Source organism: Aedes albopictus, chromosome 2, assembly GCF_035046485.1.
Source record: "Aedes albopictus strain Foshan chromosome 2, AalbF5, whole genome shotgun sequence".
In the NCBI taxonomy this organism is placed as follows: domain Eukaryota; kingdom Metazoa; phylum Arthropoda; class Insecta; order Diptera; family Culicidae; genus Aedes; species Aedes albopictus.
Window position 1 is genome coordinate 97,437,325 of NC_085137.1, and position 25,593 is coordinate 97,462,917.

At 38.9% G+C, this 25,593-nt stretch overlaps 1 protein-coding gene across 1 annotated transcript in view; it reads right to left on the bottom strand.

The window, feature by feature from the left end:
* Nucleotides 1–25,593, bottom strand: part of LOC109419785 (protein bicaudal C) — a 38,947-nt gene that overhangs the window by 4,802 nt on the left and 8,552 nt on the right. The window contains exons 3-11 of the mRNA XM_029852712.2: nucleotides 10,177–10,226; nucleotides 9,960–10,109; nucleotides 9,437–9,889; nucleotides 9,211–9,321; nucleotides 8,359–8,466; nucleotides 7,735–8,244; nucleotides 7,288–7,635; nucleotides 6,890–7,226; nucleotides 6,549–6,825 (exon numbers count right to left, since the gene is read on the bottom strand). Coding sequence (XP_029708572.2) covers nucleotides 6,578–6,825; nucleotides 6,890–7,226; nucleotides 7,288–7,635; nucleotides 7,735–8,244; nucleotides 8,359–8,466; nucleotides 9,211–9,321; nucleotides 9,437–9,889; nucleotides 9,960–10,109; nucleotides 10,177–10,226 — 2,315 coding nt within the window. The 3' untranslated portion in view covers nucleotides 6,549–6,577. The remainder of the gene's footprint in view (nucleotides 1–6,548; nucleotides 6,826–6,889; nucleotides 7,227–7,287; nucleotides 7,636–7,734; nucleotides 8,245–8,358; nucleotides 8,467–9,210; nucleotides 9,322–9,436; nucleotides 9,890–9,959; nucleotides 10,110–10,176; nucleotides 10,227–25,593) is intronic.

Genomic DNA, 25,593 nt, shown 5'->3' on the forward strand with positions numbered 1-25,593 from the left:
TTCTTTGTGAACTTCTTCCGAGATTACTCTTGAGATTCCTTCCGGGATTTCGTCAACAATTTATTCAGAGATTTTACCGGAAGTTCCGACATTCCTTAATGAATTTTCTTCCGCGATTTTTCCAGTGCTTTGTTCCGAGGTTCCTCCAGAATTTCCTGGTATGCATTCTGAGGCACCTCAGGGAGATATTTCTGTGATTATTCCAGGAATTTTTTTTCTTAGATTCCTTAAAAGGTTTCATCCAAGATTCCTCCACGAACCCATTCACGGCTTTCTCTAGAAAAAAAAATTTCGCCAAGAATGCCTGCTAAGATTTTTCCGGGAGTTCCAGGATTCGTCAAGAAATGTCTTTCAGGAATTCGTTTCGAGATTCCTACAAGATTCCTTTCTGAGGTTTCTCCAGAAATTTGTTCCTCTAGGAATTTGTTTCGAGATTTCCCCAAGAATTCTTGTAAAAATAACTTAAGAAGAAATCTAAAAACCAGATTAATCCACCTAGTGGTGATAGTGCCTTTCTCGTCGAACATGTACTCATGATCTTTTTTTGGTTGGGATACGACTGGGATGATTTTGCTTCAGAATGTTGGCTTCAGCCTTTTGGGGGAATCGAAATTACTAGTTGTCGATTTTTTTCCGACGTTTCGGTCCGTATGGGGCCTTTTCAAGGGTTCAATCGGTCAAGGTTTCCTAGTCAAGATGGCCTTGCTTAACTTAAAAATGTCATACGGAAGTTTTGGTATTTATTGAGTCCGTTCGGTTTGAAACCGTCGTGATGCGGACAATCTCCTACCTATCGGGCGATCTAGAATTCGTATCCTGTTTTTGGAATCATCGACTATTGTTTTGTTTAGCTAGTTTTTGTGCATGGGCCATCATTCCAAAGCATGATCTTTCCGGCGACGTAATGCGAACTGTTCCTGAATCCTGAGAATACCTTATTTAGAAAAGCAATAATTTTAATAAAATTGGGAAACTTATTAATTGAACATATTCCGACGTTACGTTAAACGAATAGACAGAGCTGAAAAATATCAGAATTTTCAGTTGACTGTTTGAGCACCTTCACTATCACTGAAGACCAATCAACATCAAGACGATGATTTCAAGCTAGGATATAACGTCTTTCGCAATCACAGATGACTTTACGGTGTTCGACATATTTTTTTCTTCACACTTTAGTCTATATTTTATTATCATAGGTAGCAAATTCATGTAAAAGAACTTAAGAAGAAATCTAAAAAAGAGCTTCATAAGGCATCTCAGGAGAAGGAAGAAGAACTCCTTGACGAGTCCCAGAAGAAACTTCTACAGGCATGTCAGAAGGAACTCATTTTGGAATTCCAGATAGAACTCCTGGTTCATTTAAAAGAATCCAAAAAGGAACGTTGGGAGGAATCCTAGAATAAAATCCGAGAAGAATGCAACATGTGAAGGAATCATAGAAAGAGCTCCTGGAGAAATTTAAGAAGATAGAGTCCTCAAATGGAGGAATTTTAGGAAGAACTCTATGGAGCAAAAGGAATGCCTCTATAAATCTAAAAATATTTCTTCAACTCCTTAAAAAATCAAAGAGAGAATTTCTGAAGAAATGCCGAAACAAACCACAGAAAGATTCACGGACTAGGAATTCTTTCCGGAATTTCTCCAAAAGTTTTTTGTGAGCCTGTCCCAGGAATTGTTCCTGGGATTGCTTCAGGAGTTCTTCCTGTGATTCCCCAACGAGTTCTTTCTACGATTCTTCCAAAAATTTATTCAGAGCTCCCTCAGAGATTCCTTCTGGGAGTCTTTCAGAAAATGCTTATGAGATTCCTAAAAAGGTTACATCTGGGATTCTTTTTTTCTGGGACACCTCCAGGAATATTTTTCGAGATTCCTCCAGGAATTCCTCTAGGTTTCTGGGGTTTGTTCACAATTCCTTCAGAAGTTCTTTCTGTGATTTTGTGCAGTTAAAGAAAACCTTTTTAGTTTTCTAAAGGGATTCCATCTGAAGTTCTCTCTGAAATACTCCAGGAATTCTTTACGGGATTCCGCCTATGATTTCTTTATGAATACCTTCCGGAAGGCCGCTAGGAACTCTGTGAATCCTCCAGGAATTATGCCCGGAGCTCTTGCAGGAATATCTTTTGAGATTCCTCCACACGTTCTTTCTGTGTTCCTCCAGAAGTTTCTCCAGGGATTCCATAAGAAGTTCATTATGGGATCCTAAATGAAACATTTAGAGGAATTCCAGAAGGAATTGTTCAAAGAATCTCCGTATGAACTTCTCCTGGAGTTCCTTGTGAGATTCCTCCATATTTTTTCCTTCTAAAATTGATCAGGAGTTCTATTTGGGATTCCTGAAGGAGTTCTTTCTGACAATCCTGTAGAAGTTGGGATTTTTTCCTTTTTTGAGATTCTATGAGAGTGCTGGGTTTTCTCCAGAATTTCCAAAACTTCTCCGAGGAGTGGGGGCATTTCTGAAGGAATTCAGGGAAGAACTCATTGAGTAATATCAAAAGGAATTCCTGGGGGAGTCTGGAGTATCTGTAGCAATTCTGATAGAAATGGAAGAATTCCAGAGTGAACTTCTAAAGTAATCATAAGTAAACATCGCGAAAAATCTAACAGAAAAAGAAACTTCTGGAAGAATCCCAGGGAGGATACTACACACAATCACCTTGATTCAGTAAATTTCTCCTACATGTAGCTACGAGTCGCAATCTAATCGTGATCCCAATACCCGAGCAAAGGCGGATAACAAAGTGATATCACTTTGATAATAAACTGTGTTATCGATGTTATCATTTTGTTATTTTTGTTATCATCTTTTTCAATTGATGACAACCAGATGATAACAAATTTAGTTATCGATAATTTTGGTCTATAGCGATAACTTAAAAATACTAAATGATAACAAAATACGTTATCTGTTTCCAAACGCACATTTCAAAGCTTTCCCAAAACTGAGAGTCTGATGAAGCTTGATTCTAAAAATAGATTCCGATTTCCCCCTTCAATGCGACTGTAGTACGAAGGCGTAGCCTTTTATTACTATCACTCTCAATGAGTCCCGTTGGTATAGGGGCTATCGGCTGCGACCGACAATCACTCGATCAGGGTTCGAGACCCGCCCGGGCGCAATAGTTGAAAATATTGGTTGTAAATTATAAGAAACTTTTTTCAATAGGTGGTGATGTCGGTAAAGAAGATTTTTTTCTATTTTGGTCGGTAAAATAGCACTGATTGATAACTGATTGATAACAAAATCAGTTATCAATCAGCTGTATTTTTTCGTGTTGATAACTAAATATAATGTTGAGCAAAATATTGTATAACACAATTAGTTATCAACTTGAACTCATTGATAACATAACTTCTTATCATTTTGGTATTCGAGAACTATATCTGAGTTATCATTTTTGTTATGTTGGCTCTTAATTCAACCTAAATGATAACAAACTCAATTATCAAACGAATGATAACCAGGTAACAGAACTTGTTATCATTTTGTTATCCACCTTTGCTCGGGTATGGATCCCACAAAAATTCCCACAAGTCCACTTGAATTTTTTCAAAACCACAAGTGAAATGTCTTCCCCATGATTCTCGTAAATTTTGGAGAAGATTCCTGGAGGAATAGATCGAAAAATTTTGAGAGAGATACTTGAAGGAATTCGTGCAAAAAATCTTGCACGAATAGGAAGAATTCGCAGAGGAAGCATTTATGAGTTTGTGGAGCTATCCTCGATATAGAAGAAATCGTTTGAGGAATTGTCGGAAAATATTGAAGCAATGTTCAAAAAATAGGCTTGGAGAAATTCCAGTAAGATTCTGCAAAAAATTAGCTAGGACTCCAGCAGGAATTTTTCGTTATATTGTTGGTATAATTTTTGGTTAATTCCAGAAAAAGTTCCTGGAGGAACTCCTAATCCCTAATGAATTTATGTGGAAGTCTTGGAAGATCTTCCGGAGGAATTACTACACATCACAATGGTCGGAAAAAGATAAAATTCGGCCAAAACTCTTTTATGTGCTTAATCGAAGTTTTTTTTTTATTCTTAATCACTTAACCTAATTTACAGCTCTTTTGTCCACTAGGGTATTACGTGAGCGATTCCAATTGGACGCTGCACTTCCACTTTGTACAGCGCCTAAATGTATTCTATTCTATTCTACTTTATTGAACTGGTTGCCTTTTTGCTTCTTTCACTTTTCTACGCTGTCCATGGTAGAATGATGAGCACGGTGATGCTGATGTGTGGCTGCTGTTCATTTTCCAGTCCGATTGGAGGTCCATTATGAGTTGCGATTCGCCGATATCCAAATTCCGGGTCCGTTAGAGCTATATGCTCCGAAGAGGGTCAGGTGTCAGCTGCTCTCGGGGGGAAGAGCAACTGACGAAAAATAGCTAGTGCCGGGGCTGGGTTCGAACCCATGACCATCCGCTTATGAAGCGAACGTGTGGACCACGACGCCACGGGCCCCGACTTTAATCGAAGTTATAGGTTGTCTAGATATGTTATATAGTATTTTTAGTGTTTAAAAAGGGGTATTCAAAAATTACGTAACTTCAATAATTTCAAAAAAACAGTGAAAATCAGTAAACCCCACATTTTTTGCGTTTTTTGTTAAAGAATTAATTTGAATTTAATTTAATGATCATCTTTCGATCAAAACCAATAAAGTTTGTTCCAAACGTTCGAAAAATGTGGGAAAATAAATATTATTTCAGTCAAAAATGGAAAAATAATGAAAAAATATATGAAAAAACATGACTTTTTTAAATATCTCTAATTCGAAAAACTGCAAATTTCTGCAAAATATTTAAACGTTTTTATGTAGCCCTAAGCATGATGTTTAAGATGTACTATTCGAAATTGCGGCGACACGTGACGACACGAACCGTTTTTTAACTTAAAAACTACCAAAATTTCTTAGGTACAATATATGAAAATTTGAAAAGTTTTGTGACATATTAGTTTTGCACCATGCGTGCATTCAAACAGTCCAATAACAAGCTTTCATATGCTGGATAACATAAAACATGTATTCCATTCTCAAAATACTATTATTTTAGTTTTTTCGAATAATTCATTTTTCAATTTTATGACTTAGGCCACTTTGGCAGTGAAAATGTCATTGAAATACAAAAGCTGGTATGCTTTTAATTAAGAATCATAAAACTACAATACATTATCTTTGTTATAAGGTGAAATAAAGTTTAAAAATATCAATTTCGTTTTTTAAGAGTTTTGGCCACCCCTTTGTATGGAGCCCGACCAATGTGGATTGTAGGATTGGTTTTTGAATACAAATCCTACAGATATTGTGGTGGTATGAATTGATAGCTTGTTCCTTTTACGATTGTTGGCTTCCGAAGTTCACTGAAGTTGGTCACAAAACGGATCAGGTGTCGGAAAGCACCCAATTTGAACTTTCGGAAGTAGCAGCTGCACGAGGAGCCGCTACGGGTGTGAGTAACAGCACAATATCGAATCATTCGTATTTACAGTGTATTACATTGTGACATTGTCGAATTAAAAAATGTCGTATTAAAGAGTGATGAATGCGCAGGGTTTGACAGTACATGAAATAGCAGCTTTTCTGAACAATGATCGATTTGTAAGAACTTAGCCTCAGATCATATTTTAGACAACCGGTAGTGTCCCGAAACCAGTTCTGGGTGTCCCACTGGAAGTGGTCAAATGTATTAGATGAAGCTAATCGTGTTTTTTAGGTAACCTAATGCTCGTAAGCAATGAAATAGTCTCAGACTATATTTGGGAGACCTGGTAGTGCGGGAACCTGTTCCGGTACCGCATCGAAAGTAATCAAATGTACCATGCGATACATTACATCACGGCTTTTTTAATAACCTGAGGAACGGTTAATTAGAAAATAGGCTCATATCACATTAGAGACTGCCGGTAGAGTTGCACAACCAGCGTTTGGTACTTCGCCGGAACTACGAAAGTAAATAAATTCCATGCAAGCGATAAATATGTGTAAGCGAACAAATCCTTTACAAACTAAACCCACATACAACCAGACGTCTCACTATAATTACTACCTATTGTTCTTGCTTTCAACGGTCAATAAAATATAGCCTAAAATATGCAGAAAAAAACTTTGTCGAAGACCGCAAAGTGATCTGTTATTGTGTAAAAACCTATATCTTAGCTTGTTAGTATCGTCTTGATATTGATCAGCCTCCAGTGTTGGTGAAGGTGCTCAAGCAGTCAACTGAGAAGTCTGATATTATTCAGCTCTGCATATACGTTGAACATAACGTCGGACCATGTGCCATTAATAAGTTTTAAGTCAATTCAATGATGGCTTTGATAAAATGCTTGCTTTTCTTTAAAAAAAAATATCAGGATTTAGGAGCACTTTCACTTACGTCGACGGAAAGATTGTGAGAACATATTCGAAGAGAAAGGCACTATCACCACTAGGTGGATTAATTTGGGTTTTTTATCGAATGTTCGTTAGGCAAAAGGTTACAGCCACTTGGTAAATCTAACCTGCTGTTACAGTCAATTTAGGTAGGATAAAAGTTGTCTACTCACCACCATCATCGTCCCACATCGGCACTCCCTTACTGACCGCTGGAGGTTCGTCTTTCTGCTCCAGGAGCGGCTGATCCTGAGAAACGAGACATCGACGACGAAGACGACGCCGGTGACATGTTAGCAAAAGGGTTCCCATGCTGACGCGTATACAAGTCATGAATGGCCATCAGTATGCGACGCCTGGCGCCCAACGGTCTAATGTCCAAATTCAGCAAGTCCTGATCGGTGAGCGTCTGAAACACGGTCATGTCAATTTCACCGTTGATGAAGTTTTCTGCGGAAGAAACAAATTTAATCATCATCGAAAAATGGTCACACAGGGAAATCCAGTCACTCACTGATGTAATGCTCCAGGCCCAGGCTGGTCAGGATGGATGTGACGTCATTGTACTGCGATAGCTGTTCACGTTGACGCATCGGAGTGACCTCGATCATCGTGGTAGTCATGTTGAGGCGCGATTCGTTGCCACTACTGCTGCTGCTGCCACCGCTGTTGTTAACCCAACTGAGATCGCACGCCTCCAGCGGGGCCGGCGAGGTCTGACTGAGACCCAATCCCTGCCAGGATGGTGTCGGGGTCCGGAGTTCGCCCTGCTGCGGCGGCATATGCATCGCTTTGTAGCCGGCAACGACACGTGGGTCAAAGTTGAACACGAACGTATCGTTGAGTGTGCTCTGCGGAGAAAAAAGCGATATCAGTAATGGGCAACTTCGCAATAGTGCAGCCGTGACTCACCTTCTGCTCGTAGGCCATCGGCGTCCGCTGGTCCGAGAGATCCGTCTGGTACTGGGGACTGTCACTGTAACTAAGATGGCGGCATCGGTTCAGCGAAGCCATGCTGCCGATTCCACTCGTGTCCGGTGAGCTGTTGATGAGCGACGAGGAAGCTGACCCCGAAGAACCCGGCATCGATTGAAGCTGTTGATCCAGTGAACTGTTGAGACTGTGATAGCCACTGGAATGGTCACCTCCAGCGCTACTGTTACTTGTGTTTTGACATGGTATACCGCTGCTATCGGAACTTCTACCTCCTAACTGCAGACGATGGTGCTGTTGTTGTGCTCCGGGAACCTGCAGATGCGTCTATCGGAGTGGAGTAAAGTGTTCATTAGGGTAAGTAGTTGTAAAAAATGGCGGGTATGAACAACAAAGTCACTAACAAAGACAAAAATAGTAACTTACCCTGGTATTCATAGCATGCAATTGTGATTTTCCCAATCCTGGGGGCATCGCCAGCGGGTGATGCATTTTGGTCGTTCCCATCTGCAGGTTTTGGAACTGATTGCGCATCTGGTTCAGTGCGAATTCCTGCGGAGGGGTTGGCGATGGCCAAGCGTTCGTCGCAAAGGGCAATGGATTGATGGGCGAAAGAGGAGAAAACGGTTGAGGAGTTGGACCGGCCAACAGTTGGGATACGTTTTGGGAATTCTGCGGTTGCTCGTTGGGTCCCAGATAGGACCGGGGCACTTCGGCCGCCACCTTTGGGCCGCTGCATTTGAGCAGCTCGTGGCGTGCCTCGTAGATATTGGAAATGAACTTCTCAATCCCCTTGATGACGATGCAGAGGGTGCTCTGGCGGGATTTCTGTCGGACCGAAATGAAAACATCGTGCGAGTACATCAGCTTGGCAATCTCCTCGGAATCAACGGTGTTCTCCGGGTAGTCGAATATCAACGCAATCGGAAGATTTCCCTGTGTTTAATTGAAAACAGATTTTCCATTACAATTTGAACAAGACAATGGGATGAAGGAGTCAGATTGTTCATTTTAATTGCGCCACTTCCAGGAATGATGGGGATTGCTTACTATTAGTTGCTGTCTGGCCAGGTAAACGCCATTTATCGTGCCTGTGATGGTCACCTGGGAGCGCTTGATTGGCTTGATGTTCACATCGTTTGCATCCGGAAACATTATCTGCATGGGAGAAAGTGAATACGAGATAGACTGTGAGGGCTGTGTTGTTCAGTGCTGTTACAGGAAAATCTCTTAGCGATGAATAAAACAATTGATCGTTTAGATGCAGGCTCATAATGGGATGCCGTTCAGTGTCTGATGGTTTAAGATAGGAAAATTTAACTGACTTATTACCATTAGTGGTCATTTTCAAACGAGCATCTAATTGAAGGTAAGCTTCAAGAATACTACATGGCAAAATTCTCGAGTAGTATTTTCAAATGAACTTGGCTCCGTTATGCCTAATGGCGTATGAGCCTTCAAATGAATGATTAAGTGAAAGAAAGAAATTCTCGAAGAAAATTGTATATAGTTTGACTTTTAGAGTTTGGGGAGGAAAGTGTGAAACAATGTTTTCTTCGGTGAATTTTTCTACAAAAATAAATGTAAGAGCAGTATAGGATCGACTGTGGTTCATTGGTTTTCAGTTTTTTATCCTACACTTTAACAAAGTAGTTTTTTTCTGTTTTTGTTTATTGTAGACTAAAAATCATAATAGAACATTTCGCAACATGCTCATAATTTTGCACAAAATTTACTAAATAAGAATGATAGTGTTTTACTACATATACACATATCACGAAATAATGATTTAAAACAGTTTTTAGAGCACTAATGTGTCCATATTTTCCAACCCTACACCCTCATCAATTGGCTAAGCTGTCTGTACCTGCATCGAGTGCATCTCGATCCAATGAAACCTACCTGTGTCCCGGTTCGACTCATAATTTCTCGCAAATTGCCTGAAGCCCGCCCCAGCACAATCGGATGATGTTGGGTGGAAATTTCCAGCTGCATCTGAACGGGTATCTGGTTCTGTACGCCGGCGAGAGAGAGGCAAAGCGAAAAACAATTTGTTGTAGAAATTACAATTTAGCTATCATAATTCATAATCAAGCAATCGTTTGGCACCGATCGGGGTGAAATTTACCGCAATGTTCTCGCACATGAAGTCCATCAGCCGGCGGGTGGCCTCCTTCACCTTCAGTTCCTCCTTCTCCGAGCCTTTGACCAGCACCAGCGACGAGTGCAGCTTGGGCCGGGTGGAAAATATGACCTGCACGTTGAATTCCTTCTCCACCTCCTTGACAAACGGTGTTTCGTTATCCGGTGGGGCTTTTCCCGGGGCCAGGATGGGCAGTTCGAACGAGATCAACAGCGGCGTCGAGATGCGAACCAGCGCACGTGCCCGCTCGACGCCCTCCATGCTGCCGCACAGCGACACCTGGTTGCTCTTCTCCGTTGGATTCGATCGGTTCGAGTCCGGGAAGTGGATGTGGGTCGCCGTTTCCTCCATGATGCGTTTGATGTTGTTACCCCCGCGGCCGATTATGAACGAGTGGTCCGTGTAGGACACGTCCATCTTCATGATAACGCGGCTACCCTGTTTGGGGGGAGCAATAAACGTTAATGATTCATGACCACCAGGGAATCTGTGGAACAATTCTACATACCCTGGAATCCAATCGAGCCATCACTTTGTCTTTGGCCTTTAGCACATCGGCCATCTTGCCGACGATGCGAATGTGCGGATCCTTTTTGGTTTTCGCACCGATTTTCAACCGGCACGGCCAGCTGACGTACGTGACGGTTTCCTTCATGATCTATGATATAAAAAGAATGTATTAAAGGTGGTATAATTAAACAAATCCAGCAGTTGAAAGAACTTACGTTTGTGAAGAATTCCTCAGCACTATTCATTCCTTCTGAATATGTTTCGACTGGAAATAATAAACAAAGGAAAATTGTCATTGAATAATAACAGAGCAAGCCATGAAATAAGTAGGTTTAAAGTGGGTCAACGTTTTATGGAGGAAATTTAAATTTGATCGCATCAACCCCTTCAGTCTATATTATTATGCGGAAATTTAAAAATTTGGATTTTGGTGCGGAAATTACGCGCAGCGGGCTATCACCGCATAGAGCAAAACGTGCACAGTATGCGTTCACTCTTAGAAAAAATCATGTAAATTTAAGTTCACTTGGATGCACATAAAAGGAGCGGCCCCTTTGACACAAATTTACGTCTTCTATAACAAATAAAGTCGAGCCAACAATCGCTAGAGCCGAAGCAAGAAATACAACATATGTAAGTAAAATAATGAACTGGATTCAAACTCTGGTCCGCTGATTGAGAGGCACGTACTATACCTCTCGGCTGTATCACCGAGTTGTAAGACAAGCGATAAATGTAAAACTGTTTCTACCTATCTGGTTGGATAGGTTTGTTGACATCTTGTGCAACTAACGCGAACTTACATAATGGATGTAAAATTGATTTAAATTTGCCATTCAGTCATGAAGTGTTTACGTACGTTGATGGTTTACGTCACGTGTAAATTCCTAATTTTTTAAGAGTGTTGATATAATTTTCATGTTGTCACTGTTTAACTTTACATTAGGTGTCACATTGTAATAGATGCCGGGTCAAGTGCCGGGTAATAGGGTAAAATAAGAGCAGAAAAGTCTGGGAAAACATGATTAACATGTCGATTTACAGTTTCCGGAGCAAGACACTATTCTAATCCATCGACATAATGTGCGTGCTCTATTTCCTTCCTTGGTGTTGAACGTCTACCATGCTAGAAATCGTAAGGAACATGACACCTTTTGAGCAAGCTTTTGAGAAACATGGAATGCATGGAAATTATCCGACCCCTCAACAGAATTGAAACAAGGATCAATCTGAGAGCTGTTGGGCTTAGATGTATAATGGAGGCTGCATACCGCTCACCATACCCAACTGTCCATGCTTATCATATCACATCATGTAGAAGACATTCGTGACCCAAAAACGACCATTGTTCATTGACCATGTGTTTTCTGTCCACGTGAACTCAAACTTGAATTCCTCTTGAGCCTATCCCTTACCACTGCACCCACGGCGGGACATAAATCTTCCCAGAAATCAATCTGTCATAAGACAAAACAACGCTCATTAGGCATAGGCACCTATGATCATCAAGCAGTGGCACTTCGGGGCACACTGAGGCACAATTCAATACCCGTTGGCACACTGAAAATAATTGGCGCAAGTAAAGATGTGCTCAGCGACTCCCCCTTGGGAAAATATTCCTCAATGCGGGTTTGAATTTTCCAGAAATCAAAATTTTTCTCGCAATGCGTAATATTACGCATTGCAGCAAAGAAATATTGCGGATTTTTAGAAAAAAATTCACTCTGCGGTAGCCGCCGAGTTCTACCGCAGCCATGAAAATCATCTTATCATTGAAACTGAAGGCCAAATCATAGTATGCTTGCAAGGTGAACTGCTCTGAAAACCAACAACAAACAATCATCATCGGCGTCGTATCCAAGGCATCGCTTGGACCTAGGATAGGATGTGACACCTGCAACTTCTCTGTCTAATTTCACAGCTTGCTTGGATTGATCGATGATCCATCAATAAAAATCAGTAGTCTGACAGCTGCGGTAGCTTTTCGTTCTACCGTAAAACGGAAAGTTTTCTCTAAATTAGCAATATATGAGAAAACGTCTTGCACCGACTTTTCGAACCCTTCGAAAGCAGAATACCCTCTTCGAATGAGTGTTATCAATTTTGTACCTTTTAATTCCGCCCTATTTTGCTTATCCTCCGACATATACGCGTGTTTCGACTAGCACTTGACATCTTCCTCAGAGTCAATTATCCACTAACTACTATTACAAAAACTACCTACTTTTTGCATTTTTTTACGTATTCAATATGCATTTTACTCATAGGTTGAATTTATTGTCTAAGCCATGTAACCAACGACATTAAAGTATAGCCTAGGATATGCCAAAAAAAAAAAACGCTGAAAGCAAGCTGAAAGTCTCTTTAATAAAGACAAATCAATCAATGCCAAAAAACTTTGTCGAAGACCGAAAAGTGATCCAACGTTTGTGAAAAAAGGTATACTCTTGTGAATTCAGGTCAAAAACTAAGATTTATTATTGATGTTATTTCTTTACATGTTAAATGTTAAGCACCATCAGACGATCTGAACGTAATAACTTTTCACACATCCTAGGCAATACTTCAACGTCATTAGTTAGATCGTTTCAGACCAAAAAAAAAAATTCAATTCATGAGAAAAATGCACGTTTTTCCATACTAAATTCCATACAAATTTCAATGCGGTGTACGGAGATGCAACCAATTGCTCCCAAATTTTGTACACCCGAGCAGAAGAAATTATATACAGCATAATAAAATATGTTATTTTAGCGTAATAACTGAATAATAGAATCAGTAATTTTTATGTTATTAGCATAACATATTATGCTATAAACTTGTCTATCATAAGCGGCAAAATAACAAATATCATTACAATATAATGATCCTGGAAGACTAATTCAATAACATATTTTGTTAGATGAATTACAACTTAATAATATAAAATGTGTGAAGTTATTGTTTTGTTATTGTTCTTCACATATTAGTACATTCTTTATAGTAGAATAATAATTAAACTTGTTCTACAACATATATTATTAAAATGTTATCTTTGAAGATATTTCCCAATAACTCAAACATATCAAAGTAAGATTACCTAAGAAAACATGTAATTAAAAAGATATAATACTTTCATAAGTTAACAATAACAAATTATGATATAAAAACAGGCTATGTGATTCTATTGTTATCAATTTGCTATTGCCCTCTGATCGGGCAGCTTTTTTGGATGCTAAAAGGAATCGAAAAAGCTTTGTTCCAAAAAATCAAGTTTGTTGACCCAGTCTAATAAGTATACAAGTACACAGGAAGTCAAAAATGGAACAAAAATGACAAAAATAGAAGAAGTAAGGTATTATCACTAGCTTCACAGCAAAAAAAATCTTGTGATATCACACCGTTTTCGTTGCACATCAGTCGCGTCGTAAAAATGATGTACAGATTACATTCTTTCCACGCAGCAAATTTTCCGCCGCAGCTTGTAAGAGGGTCTGGCAATCGCTAGAACCGAGTCGATAGCTGAATCATATATAAGCAAAATATTGGCATGGATTCGTACACAGATCCGCTGATTGTGAGGCGTATCCCTTACCTCTCGGCTATTTCACCGAATTTGGAAGGTGGGTGATAAATATGATACTGCTTCTAGGTATCTGTTGGAATGGCTTTGTTGACACTTTCCGGTGCCAACAAGGGTATACATGGTGAGTGTGATAATTGTTAAAAAACGATGTAACCGAGTGAAATTACGTTCGAAACTGGTTACATCGCCAGAAATTACGCGCTTGGATATTACAAAATTATTTGCTGTGTTCCATCCAATATTTCATGGCATTTTTCCTGGTATTACTCCTATTGGCATTTTTAAAGATTCAAGATATTCTTTCTATGATTACTCCTTGAGAATCTTCAAGCATTCACAAATTTCGACATAATTCTCCTAGAGTTTTAATAAAAATCACCTACACAGCAAATAATTTTGTAATTTCCAGGCGCGTAATTTTTGGCGATGTAACCATTTTCGACCGTAATCTCACTCGGATACATCGATTTCCAACAATTATCAAACTCACCATGTACACCCTGGTTGGCACCGCAAAGTGTCAACAAACCCATTGCGGCGGATACTTAGAAGCAGTATCAAAGGATGTAATCTCCACATCACTTTTACGACGCGACTGATGTGCAGCGAAAATGATGTGATATCACAAGAATTGTTTTGCTGTGTACCTATGTACACAGCAAAAAAAATCTTGTGATATCACATCACTTTCGCTGCACATCAGTCGCATCGTAAAAGTGATGTACAAATTACATCCCTTCAACGCAGCTAATAAGCCGCCGCAGCTGGAAAGTGAGTCTAGCAATCGCTAGAGCCGAAACGATAGATGGTTCATATATAAGTAAAATATTGGTATGGATTCGTACACTGATCCGCGGATTGTGAGGCATATCCCTTGCCTCTCGGCTATTTCACCGAATTAGAAGAAAGGTGATAAATATGATACTGCTTCTAAATATCCGCTGCAATGGGTTTGTTGACACTTTACGGTGCCTACCAGGGTGTACATGGTGAGTGTGTTAATTGTTGGAAAACGATGTGTTCGAGTGAGATTACGTTCGAAAATGGATACATTGCCAGAAATTACGCGCCTGGAAATTACAAAATTATTTGCTGTGTATATAATTTCTCTTATCTTTCTGTGCTCTCACAAACAAAGAGTAGCGATTCATTCATTCATGTTTGTCAATATTTTTGAGAACTCATACGTGCAAAAAAACTTTGTGATATTGGGACATCTTCCAAGAATGTCTCAAACTAAAAGAAATATTTAAGGGATTCTTTCAGAAATTCATCCCAAAACTTCTTGGGATATTTGTTCAAGGATTGCCCTACAAATTCATCTAAATATTCAACAACGGGCTATTGAAAATCAAATATCAAAGATTCATTCGGAAACTTTTTTCAGGGATTTCTCAAGTTTTATTCAGTTTTTTTGTGATGTTTCACAAGCTAGGAAATTTCTCATAAGATTATTTTCCTCCATGAATTTCTACAGCAATATTTTATGTATATCCATTGACATTGCTGATTTTGCTACTATCTACATAAACAAATTAAACTTGACACACCTGGCATTTTTATTTCAGATATCCAATCATCTAGTTAGACCAAGCCCACTCATGGGCTCAATCAAGCGTTTTAACGTTAAGTAGAACCCCGAACAAAGAAGTGAACCGCACCAGTCGCTGCTAAGTAGGGCTCGAAAGCGAAAAGTTTGCGTACGGTTCGTAGCAGGGCTTATGTGCCCCACACAATGCATACGTTTGCGTGTGCGTGACAGTAGTTTGACACATTTCCCATGGGAAAACTGTCAAAGAAACGCAAACCTCGACGGAACGGACGCTATGTGCTCCAGGCTTTAGAATATAGAGACACGCAAAGTACGGTCTCTATCCGTAGGCTCGTGCGCTCTCTCGCGTTTAGCTCTCTGGGTAGCGTAAAGAGGAGACGAAAGAACATGAGTATGGGTTTGTTGCCGGGTATATAGTTTCTAGAGAATGATTTTCTTGTTTTGTATAGGTAGGAATTTATTTTAGTTTGCATCAAATATTTAAAATTTTTATTTTTACTTGCTTTGAAATTTTCAACCAAACAATATCATAGATCGTTACACGAATAACACAACAAATTGTCTGACATACAATTGTGATAGAGTGACAATACAAACGCAGAAAAATAATAGGTTTAAATTGACAAGCTTTGCTTAAGTATGTTATGAATGAAGTTTTCCCTTCTTCGCCAATTTTAGGATCATGTATAACGAAAATGTATTGATTTTCTTATAAAAATAGTTACGATTGTTCATAATCACACCTTTAGTTTTTGATTCGGCCGATCGTTTCGAAACTGATATTTGAATAAATGTACACTGATTCAGTGAGTTTTGCTATTTTAACACGTACATGTTTGAGCCGGGGTTGCTACGCAGCAAGTAAAGTTAGGTTTCGCACATTCAGAAAAATGTCCAAATAAATAACTCGCGCGAAGTTCGTTCCGACAAGTTCCAAAATTATCGTCATCCGTCGCAGATTCCGGTGAGAAGATGTGCGTATTTTCTAACCCGGAAAGATACCATATGAAGGTAATAAGTGACCACAAGGTTTTCTTTCTTCACTTTCCGGGCTGAGATCCCCCGCTTTGAAAGAGCTGTGCCTCGCCTTTCGTTTTGTCCTGAATATTTCGAAAAAGGCAAAGGAGTTTTGGTTTGATTGCTGTTTTTGAAAATGGTGGTCGTCAGTGGGTGGTTTATTAAATATATATTTAAAAATATAAATTAAATAAACGAGACATTAGGAAGAAAGTGTGCGAAATGGGTAACTTCACCCTTGTAGAAACAATAAGACAAAGCAGAAAAAAAATCTGCGAAGACCCCATGCGAGAAACACCGATCATACAGAATAGGAGGTTCGACATTAGATCTATAAAAACAACCCAACAATTGGGGAGATCTTTCCAATATTACACATTTATTCACAGCTCTTTTATCCACATTTTCATATATTTAAAACATATTCATCAACATGTTATCTGGATCGTTTGGTACAATATGTCCACGCATCCTTCCTCCCCTGTAAATTCGAGAAGTACCTTGCCGAAAGAAAATATTCTGTATTCCAAGTATTTCGAAGAATCAGGGTGATTCCGTACTGGCTGCGTATGTATAAGATAAGATTAGATAAGAGTAGTTACGATTTTTCAAAGATGCTTTGACTGTACCTAACTCAATTCAGATATCATAGAAACACTTCAGTAATTTTTTTTGTAAAAACAAACTTTAATCATACCGATAATAATCTTAAAAAAATGTAGTCGAGCTGCCAAGTTTCATCAATCAAAATAGGCGGTGTGCAGGACTTCCATATTGTAGGTTCCTCGTTATAGAAAAAGCAAGGTGTTGGATGTTAAAATACATCAATTGTTGTATGAAGTGCCAAAAAGGAAAGTGGGCTCATTATGTACTTTGACAAATACGCAGTCTACTTCAAGCGCATAGAATCTGCTTCCAACGAAATATTCATATACCAGCATCCAAAGGATCGCAATATATATTAAGATTTTTGATTGATGCTTTATAACTAAAAGGTAGTGACTGAGTATAGAATAAGCTGAAGTTAAAATACACGTTAATGAAAAAAGGTTACGCAAACTTATCGCAGACTGTTAGAAGACAGCTTCTACTATGACCAGGATTCAAAAATCTTGACCTACGCGAAGTTGTATAGGAGACAACTACGTTATAAATGTGTTGGAAATGCTAGGGATGTAATTATTCAATAAACCTAATTATTAAAAAGATGCTCCAAATCTCAAATTCAGATAAATTTCTTGCGAGAAAGGCAACATGGATATCGAAGAGATGGATATTATTTTAGATAAAAATTCAACCTACAAGTCATACAGTAAGCAACCAACACATAATTTAAAAAAAGATTGCTTGAATTCCGAGATTAAATACAATCATACATTATTGAGAAAATAATATCTTTAAACGCACCAAAACTGGTACAAATCTCCAAGGGAATTATTTATTTGAGTTCAATTTTTACTAACTGTTTTCAGTCTTATCCAAAACCTCTTCTTTCAAAATATGAGCACAGATTATTATACTGAATAAGATTTGCAATAACACCATAGAAATACACAAAATATTGCGATGATTTACAGAAGTGCAAAAAAACCGATGGTACGGGTAGAATAGAGACCACCGGTGCGCAAAGGCGACCGATCATTATTTTACTCACATGGAAACGAACGACCGGTGCGAAAATGGGTGGATATCGACATTAAAAATCGTTAACGACGTGCTGTTGCGTGTGTAGTATGAAGCCCACGAGTGGGCTTGGTCTTAGAAGCAGCTTCCAATAGATAGCTTCCCAGACAATCAGTAATCGTATAGATGTTGCATAAGATGATAAAGTGGAGGCCATATGCGTGCATACCTCCATTTAGGCGCATATTGTCTCCACTTTTACATCTTATACGATCACTGGTTGACTGGGTTCCTTGGAATTCTTATGAAAATGTTACATGCATTCCTTTTTTAAAATCTCCCAGAAATTCCTTCTCGAAAGTCTAGCACCGATTACCTTTGTATGTTCTATTATTATTATTATTATTAATATTTATTAAAGACACTTTACCACTTATGTGGCATTCGTGTCTGGGGTATGTTCTATAAGAACATCTTCCAGACGAGGATCCTCCAGATTTTTTTTTTCAAGAACTCCTCTAGAAGTGCTTCCAAGAGTTTTCTCCGAAATTCTTCCAAAGATTCTAGTAGAGACTCGGACAAGAATTCTTCCAGGAAATCATGCTCAGTTCTGTTCTTTATGGCTCTACGTCCCCACTGGAACTTGGTTTGCCTCGCTTCAACTTAGTGTTCCTTGAGCACTTCCACAGTAATTGATTGAAGGGCTATCTTTGCCTGTCATTGCATGAGTTTGTAAATTGTGAGGCAAGTACAATGATACACTATGCCCAGGGAGTCGAGAAAATTTCATGCATGGATTCCTTCCGAAATAGGGCTCTGCACGAAATTCTCTCCCTCTCTTTCGCTCTTATTGAGATTTTGTAAACAACAAGGCCAAGAAATGTCAAAATCCCATACAAAATCAAAACAGTGCAGTACCCTATACTTTCTTTGAAGTATTTTTCCAAGGATTGCTTTGGAAAATCTCCCACGTAGTACTTCAGAAATTCATTTAAATATTTCTTCAGAAATTCTTACAGGGATTCCATTAGAATTTTTTTCTGGAAATTTCTTCAGAAATTCTTAACGTGATTCCTCCATAAATTTTTTCAAGGATTCCATTAAGATATATTCTAAGGGATTCCTGTGCCCTTTAGGTTTTTTTGCGAGCAAACGGGAGCTGCGGGAATGCACTACTGCTTTGCACTTTGACATTACTGCACGAGGGACGACGATACGGGTGACTATGATTCGCGACGCCTACTTGATTGCTTGATACGTCGTTGTCCACTGTTCAATACGACAATATAAATCTACAGTCAATTTCTTGATTTTGCTTTGGCTGACCAAGCCATGTGGGAAATTACACTGTTGAAAATGCTTTGACATCCATGTGCACAACAGAACATGTGCTCGATGAACAAATCGAGATTTGAAATTATGAAAAGAAATCCACGTACTCCGGTGAGACTCGAGCTCACGACTCCCAATTCGCTAGACGGGCGCTTCTATTCCTTCAAGCTACGGAGTCACTCGACTATCTCCGTCGCCAGTAGGCCTAGAATTGAACTCGATTCCACAATCGCACATGGTTATCTTCTTTTCACAATCCAAACCAAACCTCCTACGGATAGGATTAGAATTAGATGATCATCTAACACATACACTGTTGTGCACATGTATGTCACAACGGGAGAGGAAGTTATTTTTAATTGTCGAGAGCTTCGGGCAAATCTACTGCCACACGATTACTTGCAAGTTGCAACATGCTGCACGGATTTCTTCAGAGAAATCACTTGTTTTGCATTCGAGCTTTCTGGCTCAGCATAATGCTGCAGGGTGTTTGGTCAGTCTTTAGCAAAGAGTTACGTTTTTTTTAATCTACCAAGGTTCTTTCAGAAACTCCTACAGCGATTTTTCCCAGAAATTATTCCTGAAATTTCTCCAGGACTTCCTTCAGATATTTCCTCAAGATTTCTCCAAGATTTTTTTATGTGAATTTCCATAGGTTTCTTCTGAAACTCTGTTATAGAAAGAATTTTTTCTATGGATTCCTTTAGAAATGTGTACAGGCATTTCTTCAATAAATCTACAAGAGATTTGTTCGCGAGTTGCTCTAGTAATTCCTTTAAAAATCTCACAAGAATCTGTCTAGGAATTATTCTAGAAAATCTAGCAGAAATTTCTCCGGAGATATCTGCATAATTACTTTTAGTGATTCAGGCGGGCATTCACCAACGGACTTCACCAGAAGTTCATACTGAGATTTCCTCCAGATTTTCCTTCATGTATTTCATCAATAATTTCTCCAGAACTTCCTCTAAGGATAACTCTTTCCTTAGATGGAGTAGATTCAGTACATTTAATAAATTAGGATTTATTTCTTAGGAATTTCTGCAGAAATTTTTTTAGAAATATCTCAAGGTTTTTTTTTTCTAGGTATCTCTGCAGAAGCTTATCTAGGCGTTTCACCAGGTACTTTCACATGAATTTCTGTAGAAAAACGTTCCCAGATTGATCCAGGTATACTTTCAGAAAATCCTCAAACCGACTTTTTCTACACATTCCACCCAGATTTCCGGAGATTTCTACTGGAAATATCCAAGGTGTAATTCCATCAGAGATTCCTGCGCGAATTGCTTAAGATATTCCTCGAGTGCAGTGGTCTTTAAGTAGTTCTTCCGGAAATTACACAAAAAAGCACTGGAAGAATTGTTGAAAGGAACTAATGAAATCCCTGGAGAGTTTTCTAAAGAAACCCTTAAAAAAACTTTTTTAATTTCTGGACAAAAAATCTTGAAGACATTTCTGAAGTTATCTCTGGAGGATTTCCTGGATGAATGTATGAAAAAGATGAATCCTTAGAAAAAAAAATCATGATACATTTATGGAGGAACACTGAATCTTAATCCAAGGAAATATTGCTTGAGACATTCTTGGAGGGATTTCTGGAGAAATTCGTAGAGGAATTTCTGAAGAAATCTCCTAAAAATGTCTGGGGGTTTCTGCATAAGTTGCAGAAAAAAATATTGGGGGAATTATATAAGAAATGCCTTAATTATGTTTTGAGGGTTGCCTGGCGGATATTCTTAATGAACCCTTGGAAGAACTCGAAGAGATTCCTTCGAAGGAATTCTTAGAACATTTTTTATACAATTTCTGAATGGAGTAGTTAACAAAAATCCCTGAAGGAAGAAATTTCTGATTGAAATCCTGCAGAAACAAAAAAATCCTGGAGGAATTCTTTGGAGAACCACTGAAGAAATTTTCAACTTTCATGTAAATCTTTGAAAGAATACTTGGAAAAACTGAGTAACCCTCAGAGACTGCAGGTTATTTAAGAATTCATGAAGAAACAAATGCCAAGGATTTCTGCAGGAGTTGCTGAAAGGTTCTTCGGGGAAATTCCTAAATCATCACTGGAAAAAAATACTGAAAGGATTCCAGAAGAAAGGTTTGATAAAATCCTTTCAAGAGGAATTTTTAAATAAATACCAGAAAGAATCTCCAAATATATGGAGTAAATCAACCAGTATAATTTCTAAAGAAGTTCTTGGAACAATTTATTAGTTTCTGATGAAAAACCCCAGAGAAACCTCTGAAAGAAACTCCGAATCTCTGTGGAAAAAACTACTCCCTCTGGAGAAATCTTCGGAGGAAATTCTGGAAAAATACCTTAGAAAAAGTTTTCAGAAGTTTTCAAAAGAAATCCTGAAGAAATCTCAAAGAGGAACTTCATGAGGTAATTCCGATAATATTCCTGGAAAAATTCATTCAGAACATTATAACAAACTAACTACATGAAGCGGACCTGGTGTGATAGCTAGAACACTTAACAATCACGCCAAGGACCTGGGATCGAATCCCACTCCCAACCAGGGATGGCAAAAATACTTTTTTCTCTTTTCCGTTCATCGATAGCGCCAGTAAAATAAAAACAAAACAACGGCAGCACCAATACCATCAGACGCCGCGCCGACGGCAGTCAAGCAGACGCTTGATGGTTTTCGCTTCCCCACGAAAATATTTATGAGCAGTCATGCTGAGGCGGGTGATTGCGAAAAATGTCAAATATTTTCAACCGCTAATAAATCACTTGTTTTGATAAATAATTTAAATCGATTTGCACAAATAGCTAGAGCACACTCCTAGCTTTGTGATGCATGTAAAGAAGTTTGTCTAGAAGCGGTTTGAAACGCAGAAAAATGCGAAAATGAGAAAGACAGAAATTTCTATCGTCGTTGTGCTCGAGTACTGGCGCTCTCGCGCTTGGAAACAGTTTCGAGGAAGAAGGCTGCAGGAAAAAAAATGTTATGACATTTATTTTTCAAACAGTTTGAGTTTGGCTGGGCCTGTAATGTTCGTGTGGAAAAATGTCAAATGTACAGCCGGTAACTGTTTTTTCCAGTACATTTCTCATCCCTGCTCCCAACAAACTCGCAAAATGTGAGTTCTTCCTTCGGAAGGGAAGTAAAGTGTGGGTCTCGAGATGAACTAGTCTAGAGCTAAAAATCTCGTTAATACAGTTAAAAATTTAAAAAAAAAAACTAACTACATGAAAAAGAAAACATTTTTCGGATGAATCTTGAGAATAATTCTTGCTGAGCTCTTGTCGAGAAAGAATTCCAGCAAGAATGCCCTTTCCGCGATAATTACAGCATGAAATTATGCAAGGAATTCCCGACAATGATTCATTACTCGGCGCAATATTGACATCATTTCCAAGTGGGCATACCAGTATAGGGGACGTTCAAATTTGAAAACCTGGAGTAACCAGCTCCGATTTTACCATGGCAGCTTTTATAACTTCTTCGTGATGAGTTTATCTCGGAATCTCGGCCTCTGGCTATTCTTTTTGAGACTCCTCTTACACCTAACTACTCCCGGAGTTCTAGTCGGGATTTTCCAGTTTTTGTTTTTTGAGTATTTTCTGCGACAACTTACCTAATTCTTTTTAAGAAATTTTTTGAGAACTATCGGGAAGAATCCTGGAGGTATTTTGCCAGGATCTCCGAAAAAAAATGAACTGCCGAGAACTTCGGAAGAAAACTGAGACACATTGGAAAACATCTGATAGTAATTCCGGTAAGAACTATGGAAAAAATCCTGGAGATTCAACAGCAATACCGAAATTCTTTGAAAGAAATGTCTAGAATAACTGCTGCAGCAGCCTTTACAAAATTCGAAAGAAACGAAAAATTTTCAAAAGACATCCCTGAAGGTGCTTTGGAAAGACCTCTGGAACGAATTTCGCTAGAAACTCTGCGAGCAACAATGTGAAAACCTTTGGAAGAAATCCTAAAAAAATGCGACAAAAATGCTGAATGGTTCTCTGGCAGGGGCACCCCAGGAACAACTGTCCCTAATTAAATCCCAGAAGGAACACCTGGAAATTCCAGGAATAGAACTCTGGGAGCAATTCCAGGATAACTTCTGGATGGAATCTTCAGGATTAATCCAGAAAACTTAAAAAGAAAACAATTTCACCGTCTTCGACCTTGTGGCCTCTACAGATTGAACATTACTAACATTTGACAACGGACAACTCATATTACGCTCAGTGGCCCCGTGGAGAATTTCCCGTTTGACGAAAGTTTTCCCCGACTGGAAGGTGAATCGAACCCACATCCCGAGGCTTACGAGACACCTAAACGACTGACGCCGCCAACCGCTCGGCCACGAGGCCCACAACTTCCGAGAAAAATCCCCAGATAATTTCAAATAAAAACTCCGGGAGAAATTGTTTGTATTGAAGAGAAAACGTGGGAAGAATTCCGTAAGAAACTGTGGTAGAAATCCACGAAGAAGTCCTGTAAGATACTCTGGGAAGAAACCAAGCAATAATTTCTGGAGTATACATCTGCATTTGCACAAATTTATGTGTATGTCGGAATGTTGGTGGGATACGGTTGGCAGAAGGTTCACACATTGGTGCGTGGATGCCAGGCGTAAGGTGATAGATTGGTGTGTTTTATCATTTTGTAGATGTGCGGCACAGTTCGTTTGTTGCATAACTCGTACACGTTATCTGATAGATTGACACTGTGCTGTGAAAAGTTGGAAGATGGAAGGGAACGGCTTTTCAACCCGTTCCTGTTCTAGATTATGAAGATGTGAATATATGTATATGAACTGTACATGTAGCGAGGAGGTAGAAAGTAGAGTAAGGTGGGGCAAAAGTTCGACCTTAGATGAAAATTAAACTTTTTTCAAGAAATCAAAGCAGATAAAAATAAATGAATACCGTGTGGTGATTCTACCATCCATGAGCTAAACATTTGCTGAACAAAGTTACGCCAAATGTCTTTTCAATTTTGAGTTACAACACTTTTTGTATGTGTGTGTCTAATTCGAACTCTTGCCCCACCACTGGGGCAAAAGTTCGAATCTAGTGTTTATGGAATTCTACTAACCGTAGCACACTATTTATCTATGTAGAAAGATACAAAAGTTGGAGGAAAGTGACTGGCCAGGGATTGAGCCCAGGACCTTCTGCATATGAATCAGAACCAGTAGCCACTAAACCACCAAGCCAGCAACCAGCTGTCCAACTAGCATTCTTTTCCTTCCTTGGTTGACCATAAGGACGTAGCCGGCACCGTTATTGACCCAACAAATATTGAGCTCTCGGATCGTGTACATTGAAGATGCAGTGCTATTCGTAAGCCCCATCTGAACAATTTCTTTAACGCTGATCAATCACGAAGTAGCAACTACAAAGTGTACAGTCTTCAATGTTCATGCTCTTTAAAAATCGAAGAAAATTGTTAAATAAAAGAAATTATGTCAACCAAAGTAACAATTCAACATCATTAATAAGCATGCCAGTTGATTAAATGTGCTACAAAGGCGCCGACAGTTGTACAAGAGTAAATGTTGAACAAAATGGCAAATAAATGTTTCATGCAGTGAAAACTGCACGTTTGTTAAACATATTTCTGCTCATTGAATAACCAATGGTACAAAAGTTGAAAGACAGTTGCTTACCCAGTCAACCAGTGATCGTATAAGACGCTGCATAAGATGTTAAAGTGGAGGCGATATGCGTACATTTTACATGCGCCTAAATGGAGGCATGTACGCATATGGCCTCCACTTTATCACCTTATGCAACATCCTATACGATTACTGGTTGTCTGGGTAGACATTGACATCATCAGTCTAATAGTGCTCTAATAATGATAATACAAGCTGCTTCCGACGTATTAGATGCCGTTATGATCATCAATCGAACAAGTAGCTTATTTAAAGTTTAACAACTTTTGCTTGATCATTTTATTCAAGCACACTAATTTAGCTTAACAACAAGTTGTTATCATGTTTCTTCAATACAAATGTTACACTTTTATTCAAGCAACGTTGATTAGCAGTGGTACTGTATCACTTAAATATCGTTGTTCATCCTGCCTCTTTTTGTAAACACGATTGCTGATTAGGAGCCTAAGAAAAGCATCCGCGGCTACAAGCTTGAAGATCAAACAAACTTCTTGCAGCAGCTCAAAATATTCACTTTTCACAAACATTCTGACTCATCTTTTACACTACCCGCTCCAACGACAGCAAAATCAGCAACTAAAACACCAGAAAATGCAGCAGAAAATCCTGGGCGGCTCCTCTGTTTGGTATTGGTACCCACTTTGGTGGCACCGGTCAAACCGAGCACAGCTTTCTTATGTTCATATTTTATAGCTACTAGGAAATATACACAAGCGTTACACATTCTTCTCCCGACACAAAACAGAAGCAGTGAAAATAAAACAAAAGTTCGAAAAGATACCAATCTCACAACACAACACCGTGAATTACTGACGGACTAGCAAAATAAATAACATGCATGTCTTATGATTAAACGTTGCGGTTACAATTATTCCAACATTGATCAGCTTCAATGTTTAT